General features: G+C 33.7%; 1 protein-coding gene across 2 annotated transcripts in view; it reads right to left on the bottom strand.

The window, feature by feature from the left end:
* LOC144615742 (uncharacterized) overlaps window positions 1-20,249 on the bottom strand; it is an 86,243-nt gene that overhangs the window by 15,118 nt on the left and 50,876 nt on the right. For both annotated transcript variants that reach the window (XM_078443349.1, XM_078443343.1), the window contains exons 2-4: window positions 11,348-11,470; window positions 8,958-9,028; window positions 7,586-7,622 (exon numbers count right to left, since the gene is read on the bottom strand). In XM_078443349.1, the coding sequence (XP_078299475.1) occupies window positions 7,586-7,622; window positions 8,958-9,028; window positions 11,348-11,391 (152 nt within the window). In that variant the 5' untranslated portion in view covers window positions 11,392-11,470. The remainder of the gene's footprint in view (window positions 1-7,585; window positions 7,623-8,957; window positions 9,029-11,347; window positions 11,471-20,249) is intronic.

Genomic DNA, 20,249 nt, shown 5'->3' with positions numbered 1-20,249 from the left:
TGCCAACCTAAAAGAAATGCATAAATTCCTATAAACATCTAACCTAACAAAACTGAAGTGGGAAGACATAGGGAATTTGAACAGACCAATTTCTAGCAAAGAATTGGGTCAATAATAAAAAACTTGCCAACAAAAAAGAGTCCAGGACAAGCACCAGGCTTCACAGGCAAATTCTACCAAACATTTAAAGAAGAGTTAATATCTATTCTTCTCAAACTATTCAAAAAAATAGAAAATGAAGGAAAAGCCAAATTCATTTGATGAGGTCAGCATTACCCTATACATAAAAAACAGGTAAGATACCACAAAGAAAGAACTATAGGCCAATATCTCTGATGACCATAGATGCAGAAATCCTCAACAATATACCAGCACATGGAGTCCAGCAATATATTTATTATTTTCTTTTATTTTAGAGGGAGAGAGAGAAATAAAAGAAAAAGAGAGAGAGAGAGAGAGAGCAGGGGTGCGGCAGACAGAGAATCTTAAGCAGGCTCCATGTGGAGCATGGAGCCCAACATGGCACTCAATTTCATGACCTTGAGATCGTTACCTGAGCTGAACTCAAGAGTCCCTCTCTCCTGCCCCTCCCCTGCTCGCACTCTATCTCTCTTTCAAAAATGAATAAACATCAAAAAAAAAAAAAAACAATTGAGCCATCCAGATGTCAATCCAGCAATACATTAAAAAAAAAAAAAAAGAATCATTCCCTGATCAAATGGGATTTATCCTGGGTCACACGGGTGGTTTGATATTCATAAACCAATCAACATGATACATAACATCAATATGAAAAAGAATAAGAGCCATATGATGATTTCAACAGACTCAGAAAAAGCATTTGACAAAGTACAATATCCATTTATGATTAAAAAAAAAGAAGAACCTCAAAAAATAGGTTTAGAAGAAACTTTCATCAACATTATAAAAGCCCTATATGAAAGCTCACAGCTAACATCATCCTCAGTGGGGAAAAAACTGAGAACCTGAGTGACGGAATGTCTACTGTCAACCACTTTTATTCCACATAGTACTGGAAGCCCTAGCCACAGCAATCAGACAATAAGAAGAAATAAAAGGCATCCACATTTGTTAAGAAAGAAGTAAAACTTTCACTATTTGCAGATGACTTGATACTATATGTAGAAAGCCCAAAAGACCACCCCAAAATTATTAGACTGATAAACGAATTCACTGAAGTTGCAGGATACAAAATCAATGTACAGAAATCATTTGCATTTCTATGCACCAATAATAGAGAAGCAGAATGAGAAATTAAGAAGCAATCTCATTCTCAATTACACCAGAAATAGTAAGATACCTAGGAGTAAAGTTAACTCAGGAAATGAAATACCCATAATCTAAAAACTACAAAACACTGATGAAAGAAATTGAAGATGATATAAAGAAATGGAGACATTCCACACTCATGGGTTAGGAGAACAAATATTGTTAAAATGTCTATATTACCCAAAGCAATATACATAATTAATGAAATCCCCACCAAAATGCCAGCAGCATTTTTTAAAGAACTAGAGCAAACGATTCTAAAATTTGTATGGATCCACAAAAGACCCCAAATAGCTAAAGCAATCTTGAAAAAGAAAAGCAAATCTGGAGGCATCATAGTTTCAGTCTTTAAGTTATAATATAAAGTTGTAGTAATCAAAACGATATGGTTCTGGAAAAAAAATCATATAGATCAATGAAAAAGAATAGAAAATCCAGAAATAAATCCACAATTTTATGGCCAATTGATCTGCAACAAATCATGAAAGAATATCCAATGAAAAAAAGACAGTCTCTTCAACAAAGAGTGTGCAAAAATTGGGCAACATTGGAAAGAATGAAACTGGACCACTCTCTTACACCACACACAGAAATAAATTCAAAATGGATTAAAGACCGAATCTGTGAGGCAGTAAACCATAAAAATCCTAGAGGAGAGTATAAGCAGTAACTTTATTGACATCAGCTGTAGTAACATCTTTCTAGATAGGTCTCCTGAGGCAAGGGAAATAAAAGTAAAAATGAAGTAGTGGGACTTCATCAAGATAAAAACTTCTGCACAGCAACAATCAACAAAACCAAAAGACAAGCTTTGGAATGGGAGAAGATATGGCAAATGACAGACCTGATAAAGGGTTAGTATACAAAATATATGAAGAACTTATAAAATTCAATATCCAAAAACCAACAATCCAATTAAAAAAGGCACAGAAGCCATGAACAGACATTTCTCCAAAGAAGACATACAAATGGCCCACAGACACGTAAAAGGTGCTCATCATCACTTATCATCAGGGAGATGTAAAGTATAACTACAATATCACCTCACACCTGTTAGAATGGCTAACATCAAAAACTCAAGAAGCAACAGGTATTGCCGAGGATGTGGAGAAAAAGGAACACTCCAGAGTGGTGTAGCCACTCTGGAAAGCAGTATGGAGTTTCCTCTAAATGTTAAATATATAACTACCCTACAATTAAGCAATAACTCTACTAAGTCTTTACCCAAAGAATACAAAAATATGAATTCAAGTTGATATATCCACTCTAATGTTTATAGCAGCATTATTTACAACAGCCAAATTATGAAAAGAGCCCAAATGTCCATCAACTGATGAATGTATAAAGAACTGGTGTGTGTGTGTGTGTGTGTGTGTGTGTGTGTGTGTGTATATGTGTGTGTGTGTGTGTGTGTGTATACATATATATACACATATATATACACACATATTTGAAAGTTAAATTTTATATATATATATATATATATATATATATATATATATATATATATATATAAAGTGTTATTCAGCCTAAAAAAGAATGAAATCTTCCCATTTGCAAAAACATGGATGGACTAGAGAATATTATGCAAGGCAAAATAAGATAAGTCAGTCAGAATTTACTCATGTCAGATTTTACACATGTGGAATTTTTTCATGTTTACTCATTTTTGAGAGAGAGAGAGCATGAGCAGGGGAGGGGCAGAGAGAGAGGAGAGCAGAGGATCTGAAGCGGGGTCTGCATTGACAGCAGCAAGCCCTATGCAGGGTTCAAAGTGAAGGAACTGTGAGATCATGACCTGAGCTGAAGTTGGACACTCAACCGACTGAGCCACCGTGGCACCCCACTCATATGTGGGATTTAAGAAACAAAACAAATGAGCAAAGGGAAAAAGACATAGGCACACACACACAAGCCAAGAGACAGACTCTTAACTATAGAGAACAAACTGATGGTTACCAGAGGGGAGGTGGGTGGGTGGATTGGTGAAATGTGTGATGGGGACTAAATAGTGACCCCTCCCAGCGGAAAAAAAAAAAAAGTAAAAGAAAAAGAAACCTAGTTACTTTTCAGTAGCAGAAAATGACCTGGCTTCTTTGAACAATTACTTTTTGCCACTTGAGAAAAGTTTTTCTCATTATAAAAACAAAGAGATTTTAGGGGCACCTGGGTGGTTCAGTTGGTTGGGTGTCTGACTGTGGCTCAGGTCATGATCTCTCGGTTCACGAGTTCCTGCCCTGCCTCTGGCTTTGTGCTCACAGCTCAGAGTCTGGACCCTGCTTTGGGTTCTGTGTCTCCCTCTCTCCTGCCCCTCCCCTGCTCGCACTCTGTCTCTCTTTCAAAAGTGAATAAACATTAAAAAAAATTTTTTTTTAAAAACATAGAGATTTTGAAAGTTAAAAAAATGTTTAAGCAAGAAAATCAAACTCACAGTTGATTTCACTAACAAGAGATGACCTGTGATCACATTTGGCTGAATTCGTATCTGCTTGTAAATTTTAACTTAACATCGTACTACAAATATTCTCCATGACATTAATTAGTATTTAAAATGATTTTAATGGATAGCCAATTTTCCATTTTATACATTTATTTACTTAGTCTTGTTTTAGTAAATCCTAAAGTCTTTCATTGTTATCAATAATACTGTGATAAAAATCCCTGCACATAATCCTGTTAACATTCCTTATTCTGTAGAGGAGTGATGTATATGCTAGTTCCCTGAGTAAGGCATGAATTTATTTCTAGCAAATGTGTTTACCAAGAAGAATTAATTTATTTACATAATCAACATCTTTCTGAGGAAAAGTGGATTTTTGCTTTCCTTCAAAAAAGAAAATTTTGAGTAAGAAAATAAAAATTATATTTAATTCTGCCACCCTATGATAACCAATATGAGTAATTGGATGCATTTCCATGTACAAATATCTTTTTTATTCAACAAAAAATTGAGCATTAAAATATAATTAAGTAGACTCCAGAAATACTATTTAATGTATTCCATACCATTATTTATTTAGCAGGACAGCAAATTTTATGACCTCTGCTCTGAGTGACTAGGAAGTCTAAAAACGATTCTGTCTATAGTTACATAGATACAATAATTGTTACAATCCTTCACTCTCTTCTCTGTCCCTATTTTACTTTTCATCCTAACTCATTGATGGGTGTATATTTCTCACTACACTGTGAAATTTTTGAATGGAGTTACTATGGTTTATTTATTATTTAAATAGTGCTCAACAAGTGTGTCTTGAATAAAAAAAAAAAAGCAAAAACACCCATTTCTTTTTACTCTTATGTACTCTGGTATTTAATTGATAAACCTAGTTTGCCAAAATATGTTGTATAAAATGGTGAGATTAATTTTATATTAGATTAGCATGATGAAAATCTGAAATGGTTTAAACTAACCTAGAAACCCAGCATATCTTAATTTAAAAAAATCTTTGAACACATTAGCTTCTTTCATGAAGACATCGTATAAATCAAAATAAAATGAAACCATAAATTGTATTGTTAAAGGCTGTATTAAGACCAGTAAAAATAAAGGCTTTTATTATTTTTAGTGAAACAAATAGCTATGAGAATTTTTCACCCAAAGCCACAACAATGAAGGTTTCTTGCAACTAAGTAATTATAAGATTTGTACCATTTTATGATATAGTAATTTAATTTAAGAAGGAACTATATCATTTCATGAAAATAGTTAATAATCATGTTTTTAAAAATTATTGTTGTTACAATGCACCAACGTGATTTCTGCTTTGTCCAATTATACACACTGATTTGGGGATACAGAGCTTTGAGATAACCTTGTAGTAGTTGCAGGGAATGATGAGCATGTTAGCAGTAAGTCTGGAAGTGTGTTGGAAGAACACAACTTCATGGAGGCTTACGAGGACAAACATTGTCATAATATGCATTCCTTGGAACCCTTCCTCACTCATTTCCTATAGCTTTCCCTCGAACTTCATAGTGACTCTTTCACTACCCCCACCAATTATCTAAGAGAGTTGCAGAAACATATTTGATTGATTGATTGATTGATTTGATTTGATTTGATTGCATGGATATTTGTTTTATTCTTTGAGTTTAATCTAAAACTCATTTTTTATTTTGTTTCTTATTACTTCATATTTTCTTTTTTTTCAAAATATATATCACATCTTCTTTATCTATTATCATTCGATAGACATCTAGGCTCTCTCCATAATATGGTTATTGTTGATAATGCTGCTGTAAACATCAGGGTGCATGTGCCCCTTTGAATAAGTATGTTTTGTATCCCTTGGATAAATACCTAGTAGTACAGTTTCTGGGTTGTAGGGTTGGTTCTATCTTTAACTTTCAGAGAAATCTCTACACTGTTTTCCAGAGTAGCTGTACCAGTTTGCATTCTCACCAACATTCTAAGGGGGTTCCCCTTTCTCTGCATCCTTGCCAATATCTGTTGTTTCCTGAGTTGTTAATTTTAGTCATTCTGACAGGTGTGAGGTGGTATCTCATTGTGGATTTGATTTGTATTTCCCTGATGATGAGAGATGTTGAGCTTTTTTTTTTCATATGTCTGTTTGCCATTTGTATGTCTTCTTTGGAAAAGTGTCTGTTTATGATTTCTGCCCATTTCTTAACTGATTATTTATTTTTGGGGGGTCTTGAGTTTGATAAGTTCTTTAGATATATGGATACCAAACTCTTATCTGATATGTCACTTGTAAATATCTTCTCCATTCTGTGGGTTGCCTTTTCATTTTGTTAATTGTTTCCTTCCTATCATCAAGCTTTTTATCTTGATGAAACCACAGTAGTTCATTTTAGCTTTTGTTTCTCTTGCCTCCAATGACATGTCTAGTAAGAAGTTGCTATGACTGAGGTCAAAAAGTTTGCTGGCTATGTTCTTCTCTAGGAGTTTGATGGCTTATTGTCTCACATTTAGGTTTCTCATTCATTTTGAATTTATTTTTGTGTATGGTATAAGAAAGTGGTCCAGTTTCATTCTTCTGCATGTTACTGTCCAGTTTTCCCAACACCACTCGTTGAAGAGGCTGTATTTCTTCCATTGGATATTCTTTCTTGTTTTATCAAAGAGGAGTTGACCATATAGTTGTGGATCTGTTGAAATACATCTTAAATATAGATAGTTATATGTGAAAATTATGAAGTTGTATATTATTTTTATAAGAATAGCTCCTGGTATACATGATAAAATAATTTCTGTAACTGAAACTAATTTATATAGAAATTCCCTTTCTGATTTGAACAGAAACTTAAAGTCACTTTTTTTCAATTTTGTTTTGTTTTGTTTTGTTTGTTTTGTTTTTTGGTCAATTTTGATTTCACCCCCTCTTTCTTTCTGGGTGTCAGGATTTCCAGATGCCTTTACAGTACCATGGTATCAGTGTAATGAGGGCAGGGACATAAGACAAGACATCCTTGGACCCTTCTTAATTTGGACAAATTTCTAGGTGGTTTAAAAAATTCAATTCATTCTTATTTTGTCTATGTTTCTTTTCTTCTTGTCTCCATAACTTTCTCACAGCTTCTTGTTTGTCCTGAGCCCCTTCTGAACCATTGTTTGGCATAGAAAAAATTCTGCATCTTTTTAGAACCACCTTAGGACAGAAAATATGTCTGTGAACTTGTTTTGGTCTTTTTCTACCTGAACACACCACAAATTCATTTCTATCGTCAGTTACCCAAGATGACATCACAGACAATAATTCTTGCCTTCTAAGGGTCCACTCCAGAAATCCTGACCACGTTTGTCTGAAAATTCTCAAGCTTACCTGAAAGTCCCCTTTTCCCACTCCCCTAGGGATTTAGACTCCAGTGGATGCAGAACCAGCCCCTTTCTCCAAGACCCAACCAACAATTATCTGCTTTCTTTTTGTCATTTTTTATTTGTCTTGACTACTTTTTTAATTGAAGTATAATTAACATACAGTGTTATGTTTCAGATGTACAATATAATATTTCAACAATTCTATCACTCAGTGTTCATCAGTATATGTGTACTCTTAATCCCCTTTGTCTATTTCACCCCTCCCCCTACCCACCTCATGCTGTCTTTTTGTTAGAACAGTTGGAGTTGGGATTGTCTTTTACCTGTTATGGATTCTTCCATCCATGTTTTAAAAGTATAAATAAACTTCATTCATAGAATATATTAAGACTTAGCTGAGTTTTGGATGAAAAATTTTTCTGCTAAACTTATGTCACAGCAGTAAGTTTCAAAGAATTATTTTGAAGTTTAAAATACATGAAATGATTTCATTATTTTGCTTTCTCTTACCTTATCATCCTTCTTTTTCTTGAGGTAATGAATGCCACTGATAATATAAAAAAATAAAGAAAACAAGTTATCAAAAACAAAAACCATATATGTACATTTATGAAACTGTTATTACTGAATAATAGTAGTAGTAAATAAGGGCCTATGTGACATAAATTGTCCTCTTTAAGTGCCCGAGAATGATATCTAAGAAGTGTATTCACCAGCCTTGGACTCCTCAGCCACACCCAGGAGGCAGAATAAGTTCTTCCTGGCAAAGCAGGACTCTACACTCAAAGAGAATGGTGGCAATTCAAGTCAAAGTAAAGTCAGCAATAATCATACAAAATGCACCTCAAGTTCTGGGAAAAAAAAAATTCTGGGAGGAACTGAGTCCAGTTGATATGATGGATGTTTATATTTCAGGACCATCTCTGAAGGACTCTACTCTCTCACTAACCTAATGCAGGACCCTGGAACAATTACTGAAGTTGTCTCTTACCCAGGTTGCATTAATTGCAGTCATAGAGAGAGGGTTCAAAGAAAACAAGAGAGATTTATCAAGTTGTTTCATAGCTGTATGAATCTTGTATTTAATATATTCAATTCTAGAACTTCAAAAAATATTTCCCTAGGCTTTCAGAAACTGTAAATAAGGGGTCAACATTTTAAAAGTAGGTTAGAAAACACTACATGTGTTTTCTTTTATTTATTATGACCCTAGAAAATTTTCTTGGCATTTATCTTTAACTGAATAATGGAAAAATTTTTAAATGGGGTGAATTTAAACATATTAAAGAGTAGAAAACCTATTTGCTACTGTATCATACTCAAAAGACTATTTGGACAGATAATCCCAGATTTATATTTGCTTAGACTTGAGTGTTTTAAATGAAGTAAAAAACGTGAGAAGAATTGTAACTACAGGAGAACAGGGCAGGACTGACAGTTGCTGTCTCTGAGCATGTTCATGGTCATGGTACCTTTTACAATAAATGGTACATTTTAAAGGAAATATGTTGACAAGACCTGATGTCATGTTCATGGAACCCATTAAAGGAAATAGTGTTGAAACAAGTCCACAATCTTCATAGAGAAGATAAGTATGAAGGAGTAGTATTTTATATGCTTCTTTTCACACCAACTGGGAACTTCAAATTATTTTCAGTTATGCTTTACACTCTGATGTTATAAATTGTGCCTTCCCATGGGATAAACTAATCCATGTAAAACCCAAAAAGCTATATTTTCTCTTGAATATGTAAATACAGTTTAGGAAGTTTGACTTCTTACTCAACCATTTCAAGATTCACTAACAGAATGGTTAAAACAGTGCTCACAGTTCTGCTCAGGGGTAAGTTCAATTCGTTTGGTGAAATTTAGAAGACACTACCTTCCGTAAGAACCACGACCACGATGATGTCACACTTGAGCCTCCATAAGGTGAGAAAGGTAATGAGTGCCCTGCAACAACAACAAAAAATAGTTTACTAAGAATCAAGCTAGGATTTTTCAGGAGTTTCATCATTATATGTATTAATAACTATCTTATTAAGTAGAAGTATTAAATATAGAGTCAAACTATAATCCAATTTGTATCCTCATGTTTGTGATGTAATTAATATATGACTCACCAACAGTTCTTCAAACTTTCTGTCCTTAAGAAAATAGTACAAGGTCACTACTATGTATCCTTTTGTTGCCCTTGCAATGAGACCAAAGGGAAAAGGAAGGAATCATCACAGTCGCAAAACTAGGATGTAACCCAGTACTTATGAACACTGCTTCCCAGGTTGCAGCAAATAGTCAACTAAATGATAAGGTTCGGGTCACTGGCATATCAGTAACTGAAATATCAGTGACAAATAAAACAGTATAACCAATCCCCCCTGCTGAGAAACTAAATTCAAAAACATGTAAAAGTTGATTAATAACTTATTCCTTCCCTCTTTCCCCCAAATATCTACAAACAATTCTCTGAAAAACATAATCGAACCTAAACAATAGTTAAATAGATGCCTTAACAGGATGTGATATTTCTGGATGACAAGAGGCATAGCAAGAGATTTGTTAATAGGATGATGTAGGGGAAGGCTGCTTCTCAAAAAATAGGTCTGAGTAATTTATATGCTTCTGACAAATGACCACAAACTATTCTGAGTTTGTATCATTGAGCTGATCAAAATGATCTTCACAATGAGGCATTTCTGCCCATGGCATCATCAGGAAGTAGAATAAAAAGTCCCTTCCATTTTATAATAAGTACAAATGTGAACTTTCCATGTACTTCCCCGAATTCTTGTGTGTGTGTGTGTGTGTGTGTGTGTGTGTGTGTGTGTTATTTCAAAAAAATGTTTTTTTTTAAAACACCTCCTTTTATTTATTTATTTAGGTATTGAGGCAAACAGGATTTACTTCCTCTGTTGTGCATACTTAGGTAATCAATTTAGGGCCATGACAGTTTTAGACTGAACTCAAAAAGACAGTGACTTTTTAACTCACTTACTGTCTAAAAGTTATGGGGAAAGCAAAACAATAGAATGGCTTGCTTAAAAACTTAAACTTTGTCTCTACTGAAAGAATTTTCGATGGACTGGTGGAAGCTTTGTATGACACAAAACATTTCCTTAAGAACAGGACACTTTATGGATCTGTCTCATTCATTTCATTATAGGTGGAAAATAGGATCCCACAATCTCTTAATTCAGAGTATAACTTAAAACAAAACAAAACAATACAAAAGGAAACAAAAAACCCACTATCTCTACCTCTAAAACATGGAAATTATGGTTTCAAAGGTAGTCATTGTCATTTCAAGGGAAGAAACACAGGAGCTTTGATTGTATGTATAAAAATTACATAAAAGGGTAAAATCATGGAGAAAGTGTGAGGAAACAGTAGTGACAGCTTTTTATTAGTAAAACTATCTCTCTGTATAATAATATCCTTGAAACTCCCTAGGAATTGACGTATCTTGGACTTTCCCTGTATTCAGGCACCACCATAATATCAATGAATCATCTTTAGTGCTTTAGTAAAGACAAACAATGAGTGTGCCTGGGTGGCTCAGTCAGTTAAGCATCCAACTTCAGCTCAGGTCATGATCTCACAGTTTGTGAGTTTGAGCCCTGCATTAGGCTCAAACAGCAGGTCAATTACCCTGAAGCCAAAACAAACTTGGAAAGTTGTGGAGATCAAACAAACACTACCTTTATGGTACAAATATGAAGGTAGAAAGCAGACTTTGAGTGCTTGTGAGCCATTAAAACTGAAGGCTAATAACTACTTACATAAATCACACCTGAGAAGATAATTTTCTTTTTCTGGGAAACTGGAGATGGAGTTGAGTCTTGTCAGACTGCTTCCAAAGACCATGGCCTTAATGAAGTTCAAATAATTAAATGGCACATGGGATGTCCTGAGAGTTCAGTATATTGCTCATTCTCTCCAGACTGCAGTCATTTAAACAAGAGGTGTTTTATTGAAAGCATTTACAGTGGAAGGAAAATTTAAAAATTTACTCTAAATATAATTGGATAATTAACAGCCAAACTGTAGCCTCATGAAACCATCTCAGTGCAAACTGTCTTACTGAAGCTTATAAGGAGCTGTTCACTCCTGCATGGGGGGGGATCAGGTATCATAACCTGATCCATACATTCATTTTGATACTATCTGGCTCACTTAATTTTACTTTTTCTTTGAATAAAAAAGGCCACCAGTAAAAAAAAAAAATCAAAGCATATTTCTCAGAAGAAAAAGAGGAAGAGAAAAACGTCACACCTTGTGGCTGCAGTTGCAATGTGAATCTTCATGGACGGGAACATTTTTACTTTAAATTGTCTTTCAAAATCCAGGTATTAATACTCTCAAACCAAATGCTGCAGTTATGTTGAGCTCTCATTCCTGGAAGAAAAATAGGAGGTTAGGAAACAAATACAAAACAAATGTGTGAAGAAAGGAACATGGGAATTGAATATTGTATTGGAGACAGAGGTAGCTAGTGTCCCAGTGCCTACAAGGCACGAATCATGGCAGACTTAAAATATAAGCTACCTGTCCAGAAACTAAATGCTGAGAAATTTGAAGTACTTTACTTCTAGTTCTGGAAAAATGGATAACCATGAATTTTTTTTTCTAATGAAATGGTATGAAATATCAGATATAATAATGGTGAAAGAATTAATGCATAACTGGACTCACAGAAACTAAGGGAAACCCATAAATGAGAAAGAAAATGTCATAAACCTATTAACAAAAGTGGGAACAGCACTGGGAGTGGAATCATTGGATTTTGTAATAGTAATGGTCTTGGGTGTTTATGGTTGTGAGGAAATCAGGTTTTGTAACAGTGATGGTCTTGCGTGTTTATGATCGTGAGGAAATCAGAGGTAAAACTATGTCCTATAAGTACTATGAGGCTTGAAGATGGGACTGAGACTATCTTCAGGGACTACGAAAGGGAGAATGAAATAATTTCTGGCCATAAGCACAGTGATATGAAATGCAGGCTTGTTTAAGCAGGTGAAAGGGAGTGAGAAATACAGGTTTCCAGTTACAGATTAAAGAAGTCACAGGAATAAAAGGCACAGTGTAGGGAATATAGTCAATGATATTGCAATGGTATTGTATGGTAACAGATGGATAGCTACACTTGAGTTGAGTATAAAACATAACTTACAAAGAAGTTGAATCACATGTTGTACACCTGAAACTAATGTAATATTGTATGGCAACTATACTCAAATAAAACAATTTTTTTAAAAAGCAGGTTTGCTTATGCTTAGACTTTGGGAAAGGACTAAATATCTCTCCCAAGATAATATTATCTTGAAAATGTGTTTTGCATCTGTTTACAGTTTGAAGTTGTATATGTTGCACTGTGTAACTTGAGAAATTAACATAAAAAACACTGATATGTCTCCAAGGCAAAAACAAAATGCTATGGAGACACTATCTCACAACTCAGGCAGTATAAGCTGAATACAGACCTAAGAAATATCCCCACTGAAAATTACCTTAGAAATAAAAATTAAAATTCATGAAGAAACAATTAACCATGAGTGATAATCAGCAAGTTACAGTAAAAACCTTGGATTGTGAGTAGCTTATCTGTGAGTGTTCTGCAAGTCGACCAAACTTTTCTAATAAATTTTAACCTGATAAAGAGTGTACAAGTAGTACGAGATGCAGAACATCACATGATCACAACTGAGCCAATGGTTCTTGAAATTTGCTTTTATATACAAGTGCTTTGGATTACAAGCATGTTTCCAGAATGAATTATGCTTGCAAACCAAGGTTTTGCTGTATTTTGAACAGATTGAGTCACACTTTAATTACTGGAGATAATGAATAATAAGAAAATTTATTTGAAAAAGAATGTAAGTTGTAAAAGTTTACTGAGTGAGTACTGGCTGACCCAGATAATTATCAATTCAAGGCTAGGATATAAGGAAGGGGATTTTTGATGCAAATGACCGAGTTCACATTTGTAGGGTTATAAAATAACTAATGAATTACTGCATTAAGATGTAAATTGAACCCAGTAAGAAAGATGAATCAGGGAAAAAGTAAACAAATTTCAAAATAGTTTTCTGATTGGTGATCCAAACCAATGTTGAATCTAAATTCCATAAGTAAAACAACAAACTTAAAATCAAAGCGCAGCTCCATAACATTAGCATGTAAAATAAATAGAAGGACTAGAATAAAGAAATAAATTTTAAAATTTGTATTAAATAGACAATTCTCTTTTAAAATTATAACAAAGAGAGGTGACTGGGTAGCACAGTCGGTCAAGTGTTGAACTCTTGATTTCGGCTCGGGTCATGATCTGATGGTTCATGAGTTTCGGCCCGCATTGGGCTCTGCACTGATAGTGAAGAGCCCGCTTGGGATTTTGTCTCTCTCCTTCTCTCTCTGTTCATCCCCTACCTGTGCTGTCTCTCTCTATCTTTTTCTCCTCAAAATAAATGAATAAACTTAAAAAATAACCAAAACAAAGAAACATAATTGATCAATATTACTAAATAAACCGAATCAGTAGTTTAAATAAACTTCCAAGGAATCAACAGAGAGACAAATTCTAACAAATGTGTAGGAGGAAAAAAAATACTTGAAAAAGTTCACAGAAGATAAAAACATTTGCAGCTACCAACAGAAAAAATATATTGATATTTTAAAAATAATATATTAGCATAAAAATCAAATGATGCATTAAAAACTAAAACATGAACATGTAGGGCTAGTTCCAAAAATGGATAACTGAGGTTTATTTTAACATAGTTTAACAATAAATTTGGTAAAGAAGTAATTTACCATATTAAGTAATTAAAGGAAAAAACAAAAAAACACTGAAGATAGTAAATATTTATTGAACACCGCCTTTGAGATGTTCCCAATCATTAGGGAAGAGAGGTGAACAAAACAAACAAAATCTGTATTCTTTTTGTAACAATGTTTACTTATGTATTTTGACAGAGACAGAGAACGAGCAGGGGAAGGGTAGAAAGAAAGGAGAGAGAGAATACCAAGCAGGCTCCACGCTGTCATCACAGAGGCTGAAGCAGGGCTCAATCTCAGGAATTTCGAGATCATGACCTGAGCCAAAATCAAGAGTCGACTGTTTAACTGACTGAGCCACCCAGGCGCCCCACAAACTTTGTATTCTTAATGCTCTCTTTCTACTGGAGAAGAAAGTAAGCCAAGCAAGTGAATAAAAGTCAATATTATGTTAAGTAAGAAAAAATACAAAAACAAAGAATGGTAAAATGAAATGCATGTGTGTAGAAGTGGATGAGGAAAAAACCAAAACCTGCTTGCAAAATCATGGTGGAGACAATGGGAAGACGTTTACTTTAAAAAGCACAGAATATTGAAACATTTAGAAAAAACTGTGAAAACTGTTGGAAAATTTCAATATTGTAATGATGTAAACTCTCCTTAAATTGGTCTACAAATCCATGCAAAAAATGTGATGTTAACTGTAATATTTTGTAGACGACCTTTATCAGTCTTTGAATTTCTCTTCTCAGTTTGCTGATAGTTTTTATCAGGAATCAACACGGACTTTTAGTGCAATGCTTTTTTTCTTTTTCTATTGAGGTAATCATGTTTTGTTTTTGCTCTTGATGATGTTGTTGTTATTATGATAATTTACATTGATTGGTTTTTGCATGTTAAATCAATATTGCATTTGTGGGGCAAAGTTCACGATGCATTATTTTTTATATATATTATTGGGTTTGATCTGCTAATATTATGTCTAGAAGTTTTGCATCTATGTTTGTCAGGAATTTTTATTATGTTTATTTATCCCAGTATAGATTTTATTTGGTTTTGGTAAAAACATAATACTGACATGATAGAATGAATTAGGAAGTATTTCCTTCTCTCTGATTTCCTGGACAAGTTTGTGTGGAATTGTTTTTTGTTTTTGTTTTTGTTTTTCCCTTAAGTCTTTGGTAGAATTCATCAATGAACATGGAAATATTTTTAACCATAAATTTAATTTATAGCATTGCTATTAGACTATTGTTTTTTTACCTGTTTTTTGTTTTAAACAGCTTTACTGAAATGTATTTACATATCTTCGAATTTACCTATTTAAAATGTACAGTTAGTTCAATATTAGCATATTTACAGAGTTGTGCAATTATCACAATTTAATTTCAGAACATTACCATCACCCTAAAAAGTAACCTTTTTCTCATTAGTAGATAATCCCATTTCTCCTCATTAACCCCAGCCTTAACCAACCACTAATCTACTTCTATCTGTAGAGATTTGTCTTTTCTAGACATTTCATAAAAAGCAAATTCAAATGATCAATGTTATTTTGTGTATAACATTTTTCATTTAACATAAGGATCTTGAGGTTCCTCATGTTTTAGCATGCATCACTACTTGGTTCTTTTTTATTATTGAGTAATATTTCATTGTACAATTATACCACTTTTTGTTTATGCATTAAATGGTTGATTGACATTTAGATTGTTTCCACTTTGAGTATTATAAATAACATTGCTGTGAACACTCATGTACAAATTTTTATATGGGCATATGTTTTCATTTCTCTTGGTTATAAACCTAGGAATGAAATTTCTGGCTTATATTGTAACTCTATGTTTAACATTTTTCAAAACTGGCCACCTGATTTCTAAAGCTGCTATATACCATTTTATGTTCTTACCAGCAGTGTGACAATTCTAAGGTCTCCACATCCTCATCAATACCATTATTTCTGTTATTGTTATTAAAGTCATTCTAGTGAGTGTGGAGTGGTTTCTCATTGTGGTTTTGGTTTGCACTTCTCAATGACTAATGACACTAAGCATTGATTAATTTCTTTACTGGCCATCTGCATATCTTCCTTAGAGAGTGTTGAAATTCCTGGCCCAGTTTTAAAATTGGTATATTTATCTACTTAGCTTTCAGTTGTAAGAGTTTTTTTTTATGTAGTCTGTAGTCAAGTCCCTTATTAAGTATATGATTTACAAATATTTTCTCTAGTGTCTGTGGTGTCTTTTTTACCATTTTAGTTAATTCACTATTAATTATTATTGTTTTATTTAATTAATAAATTATTATTTCTATGTCTTTTCATATATTTCTTGTTAGTGGGTTTAGGTATACTTTCTTTTCAAGGAATCTGTTTTATCTAAGTCATTCAATTGTTAGAAATAATGTTGTTCATAATTATCCTTTATTATTCTTTGCTGTCTGTAGCATCTCTAGGAATGATTCCTCTCTCATTCCTGGTAAGTTGTGTATACTCTTTTGTGTTTTTGTTTTTGCTGATGATTGTCAATTTCATTAGTCTTCCCAAAAGATTCAGGTTCTGGTTTTATTCAGTGTGTGTGTGGGGGTGTGCGTGTGTGTGTTTATGTTTTCAATTATTTTTTATTTCCTCTAACGTCTTTATTTTCTTCTGATAACTGTGCATGTATGTATTTTGTTCTTCAGTTTCCAGTTTTAAGTTGGAAGTTGAAAACATTGATTTAGATTTTTTCTTATTTTTTATATAGACATTTAGAGATATAAATTTTCCAATATTTACAGTTTTAGAACTATGCCACACATTCTAATATGGCATGTATCTATTTTCATTTAGTTTAAAATACTTTCTAATTTCCCTTTTGATTTCCCTTTGACCTGTCGGTTAGTTAGAAGTAGGTTATTTAGTTTCCACATATTTGGGGATTTTTCAGAGGATTTTCTCTTATTGGTTTCTAATTTAATTTCACTGTGGCCAGACATCATTTATATGACTTAAATCCTGTTAAATTTACCAAGAGTTGACTTATGGCCCAGGATCTGCAAAACTCTTTCAAATGTCCTTTAAAATAATATGTATTTTGCTAGTAGAGGGTGAAGTGTTATATAAATATTATTATGTTGGTGATTAATAATGTTCAAGTCCATTATATTTTTGCTGATTTTTCTATTCTATCAATTATTGAGAGAGGAGTGTTGAAATTTCCAATACAATTTGATATATCTTCTCCTTAAAATCTGTCAGTTTTTGCATCATGCATTTGTAAGCTCTCTTAATTAGGTATATACTGTTCGGAATTATGTCATTAGTTAACTGACAACTCTGTTTTTAAGAAACGGCCATTTTTTATATTTATCAAGATTCTTTGCTTTTGAAGCTATTTTACCTGACATGCTATATATTCCTTTAAAGTTTACTTATTTATATTTGAAAAAAGAGAGAGCAAGTGGGGGAGGAACAGAGAGAGAGAGAGAATCCCAAGCTGACTCCACGCCCTCAGCACAGAGCCCGATGCAGGGCTCACACTCATGAACCATGACACCATGACCTGAACTGAAATTAAGAGTCAGGCACTCAAGTGACTGAGCCACCCAGGCATCCCATCTCTATTTTGACTAGTGTTAATATGATATATCTTATAATATCATTTTACTTTGAAATCTATGCCATGGTATTTAACACGTATTTCTTTTTAAAAAATTTATTAATTTTTTAATGTTTATTTATTTTGAGAGAGAGAGAGCACATATGCACGTGCAAGTGGGGGGAGGGACAGAGAGAGAGAGAGAGAGAGAGAGAGAATCACAAGCAGGCTCTGTGCTGATGGATACGGGACTTGAACTCAAACTGTGAGATCGTGACCTGAACCAATATTAAGAGTTGGATGCCTGCACCAATTTGCATTCCCACCAACAGTGCAAGAGGATTCCCATGGGAAACCCATGGGGGAGGAGAAGGAAAAAAAAAGAGGTTAGAGTGGGAGAGAGCCAAAGCATAAGAGACTCTTAAAAACTGAGAACAAACTGAGTGTTGATGGGTGGTGGGAGGGAGTGGAGGGTGGGTGATGGGTATTGAGGAGGGCACCTTTTGGGATGAGCACTGGGTGTTGTATGGAAACCAATTTGACAATAAATTTCATATATTGAATAAATAAATAAATTAAAAAAAAGAGTTGGATGCCTAACTAGCTGAGCCACCCAGGCACCCCAACATGTATTTTTTTTATAATGCAAAACCAATTTATTTCTATGTGTAACAATGAAGATGGGATACTAGATGAAAAGGAAAGCAGTCTTCTGTCAAATAGAGATCAAGATTCTTAGGTAGCTGCCTTTGAAACCTATTACAGTGGAACATTCACTGTGTCGCCTTCAGATGTTAAGCCTCTTTGCCTGATGCTTCACCAGGTTTTTCAGATGTGACCTCCTTCTCAGTCAGCCTGTCTAATTCCTTCTGATAGCTACGTTGGTATTTCAGATAGTTTATGTTCCTTTTCTGTTTAGCCAGGAACTTTTTCAGGAAGTTTAGGAGATCATTATTCACTATTTTGAGAAGCCGACTTCATCAGGTCTTGCAGGAGCTTGTTTAATGTGTTTTCCAACTGCAAATGTATTACATCATTTTTCTTCTTCCTGAAAATCTCTGTGTTTAATTAGGGCATTTTAGTCACTTGCAGTTGATATGATTATTGGTATAGTTTTTAATCTATTAACTGAATTTTGCTATTTTATGATTCTATTCTTCTTTTGTCTACTTATTAGTGTAACTATTTGTTAGCTGGTGGATGTTTTATTAGAGTTTAGTGTGTACATATCCTTCAAATTCAAGAGCCTGGAGGACTCCCCTTCGGTTTCTCACACCTTAGCCATGGCCTAGACACTCTTCCATGGCAGTGAGCCAGTACAATTTAAGAACTCATCTCATTCGTTTCCTGGTTTTCAGTTAATATTTTTGTTGTTGTTGCCTGATGTGCAATATGTAAACAAAAAGGAAACAAAACAGAACTATTGATTTTGTCCCCGTTTTTCTTTGAATCAGGTAGGACACTAAATGTGGTCTTTGCTTCTAAATCTTGGCAGAAAGCAGAAGTCTTTTAACATTTACTGAGTACTTATATCAGTCCCTCTAAGTTAGGCACTTCTATTATCTTTATCTGGGTACTAAATCAATATGGAATAACAACAATCTTGCTTGAAGCATTTATTACTTTTAATATTGCAGAAAAACCTATAGTTACATATACAAACTTATGGCTATTATATACTCAAAATCGTTTTATTTCTTTGAGTTCTTGCATTTAACAGTTTATAATAATTTTCATCCTTTTTAGTACTAGTTTATCTAATCTTTGCTTATGATACTACCATCCCCAGTATGCTGTATGATTGAAAGTGTACCATACGTATATTTGGTCTGCAATAGATTTAATCAATTTCACTATGTTTATGGAATTGCCCTGTTTTAGAAGAGTGAATCTGTCTTTGTCCAGCATCACAGACTGTACTTACTATTTTTCCTTCAGTTTCAGTGAGTGATATTCTTTGTCAAAATCAATATCCTCTGCCAGTGACCACGAAAATATTCTCTCTGTTATTTTATGGAATCTCATTGTGTCTCTTTTATGATGTATTTTCTACATCTTTTGGACCTTTCTCTCTGTTGATTTTTTATTGTTTTTGTTCTCTGTGATTCTTTATTCACATCTTAATAAACAGCTCAATTTTCTCCTATTTTACAAGAACACTACGTGACCATTCATTTACCTCTACTGTAATATCTTTATAGTTTTCTTTAAATTGTAGTCTCTGAAACTCAATTCTTCCCAATGCCTTTATTACTAACTTCCAATTAACTCTTTGGTTCTATATAATCTAAATTCTTGGTGAAACTTCCTGGTTAAAGGAAGCCAATACCTTTCATGTTGCAAATTTGTTAAATATATTTAATCCTATTAGATATTTCTGTTCCATTGAGCATACTATATGTTCAATCTTGTATGTTCATTCTTTCCCAAACTAGAAACCTTGGCCTCGTTAATATTGTCTTAAAGAATGTTAATACTTAAATTGTGCACAAAGTACCATGCTCAAATAAATTGGAGAAAATCTATGAAATAAATCTAAGCAACTTTATCAAGATAAAGATGGGGGATATAGCATCCAAAATCTCAAGCAAGGTTCTAAAATTATTTTTTTAAATACATATGACAATATATTTTATCACAACTTCAGTGACACAACCTTACTCCTTTTTCCTCCCCAGTACTAGTCTTTCTTCTTTTTGTATTTCTTGGCACTTTAAGTACCTATGTGACTCTATTCTCTACAGTTGACCCTTATATATTTCTTCTCCTGCTTCTCACTCTTTTTACTCTTCTATAGAGATCCCACATATTCTTATAATCTC

This window comes from Panthera onca, chromosome A1 (genome assembly GCF_046562875.1).
Source record: "Panthera onca isolate mPanOnc1 chromosome A1, mPanOnc1 haplotype 2, whole genome shotgun sequence".
NCBI classification, from domain to species: domain Eukaryota; kingdom Metazoa; phylum Chordata; class Mammalia; order Carnivora; family Felidae; genus Panthera; species Panthera onca.
The sequence above is the reverse complement of the archived record's forward strand: the minus strand, read 5'-3'. Positions and strand labels throughout refer to the sequence as shown.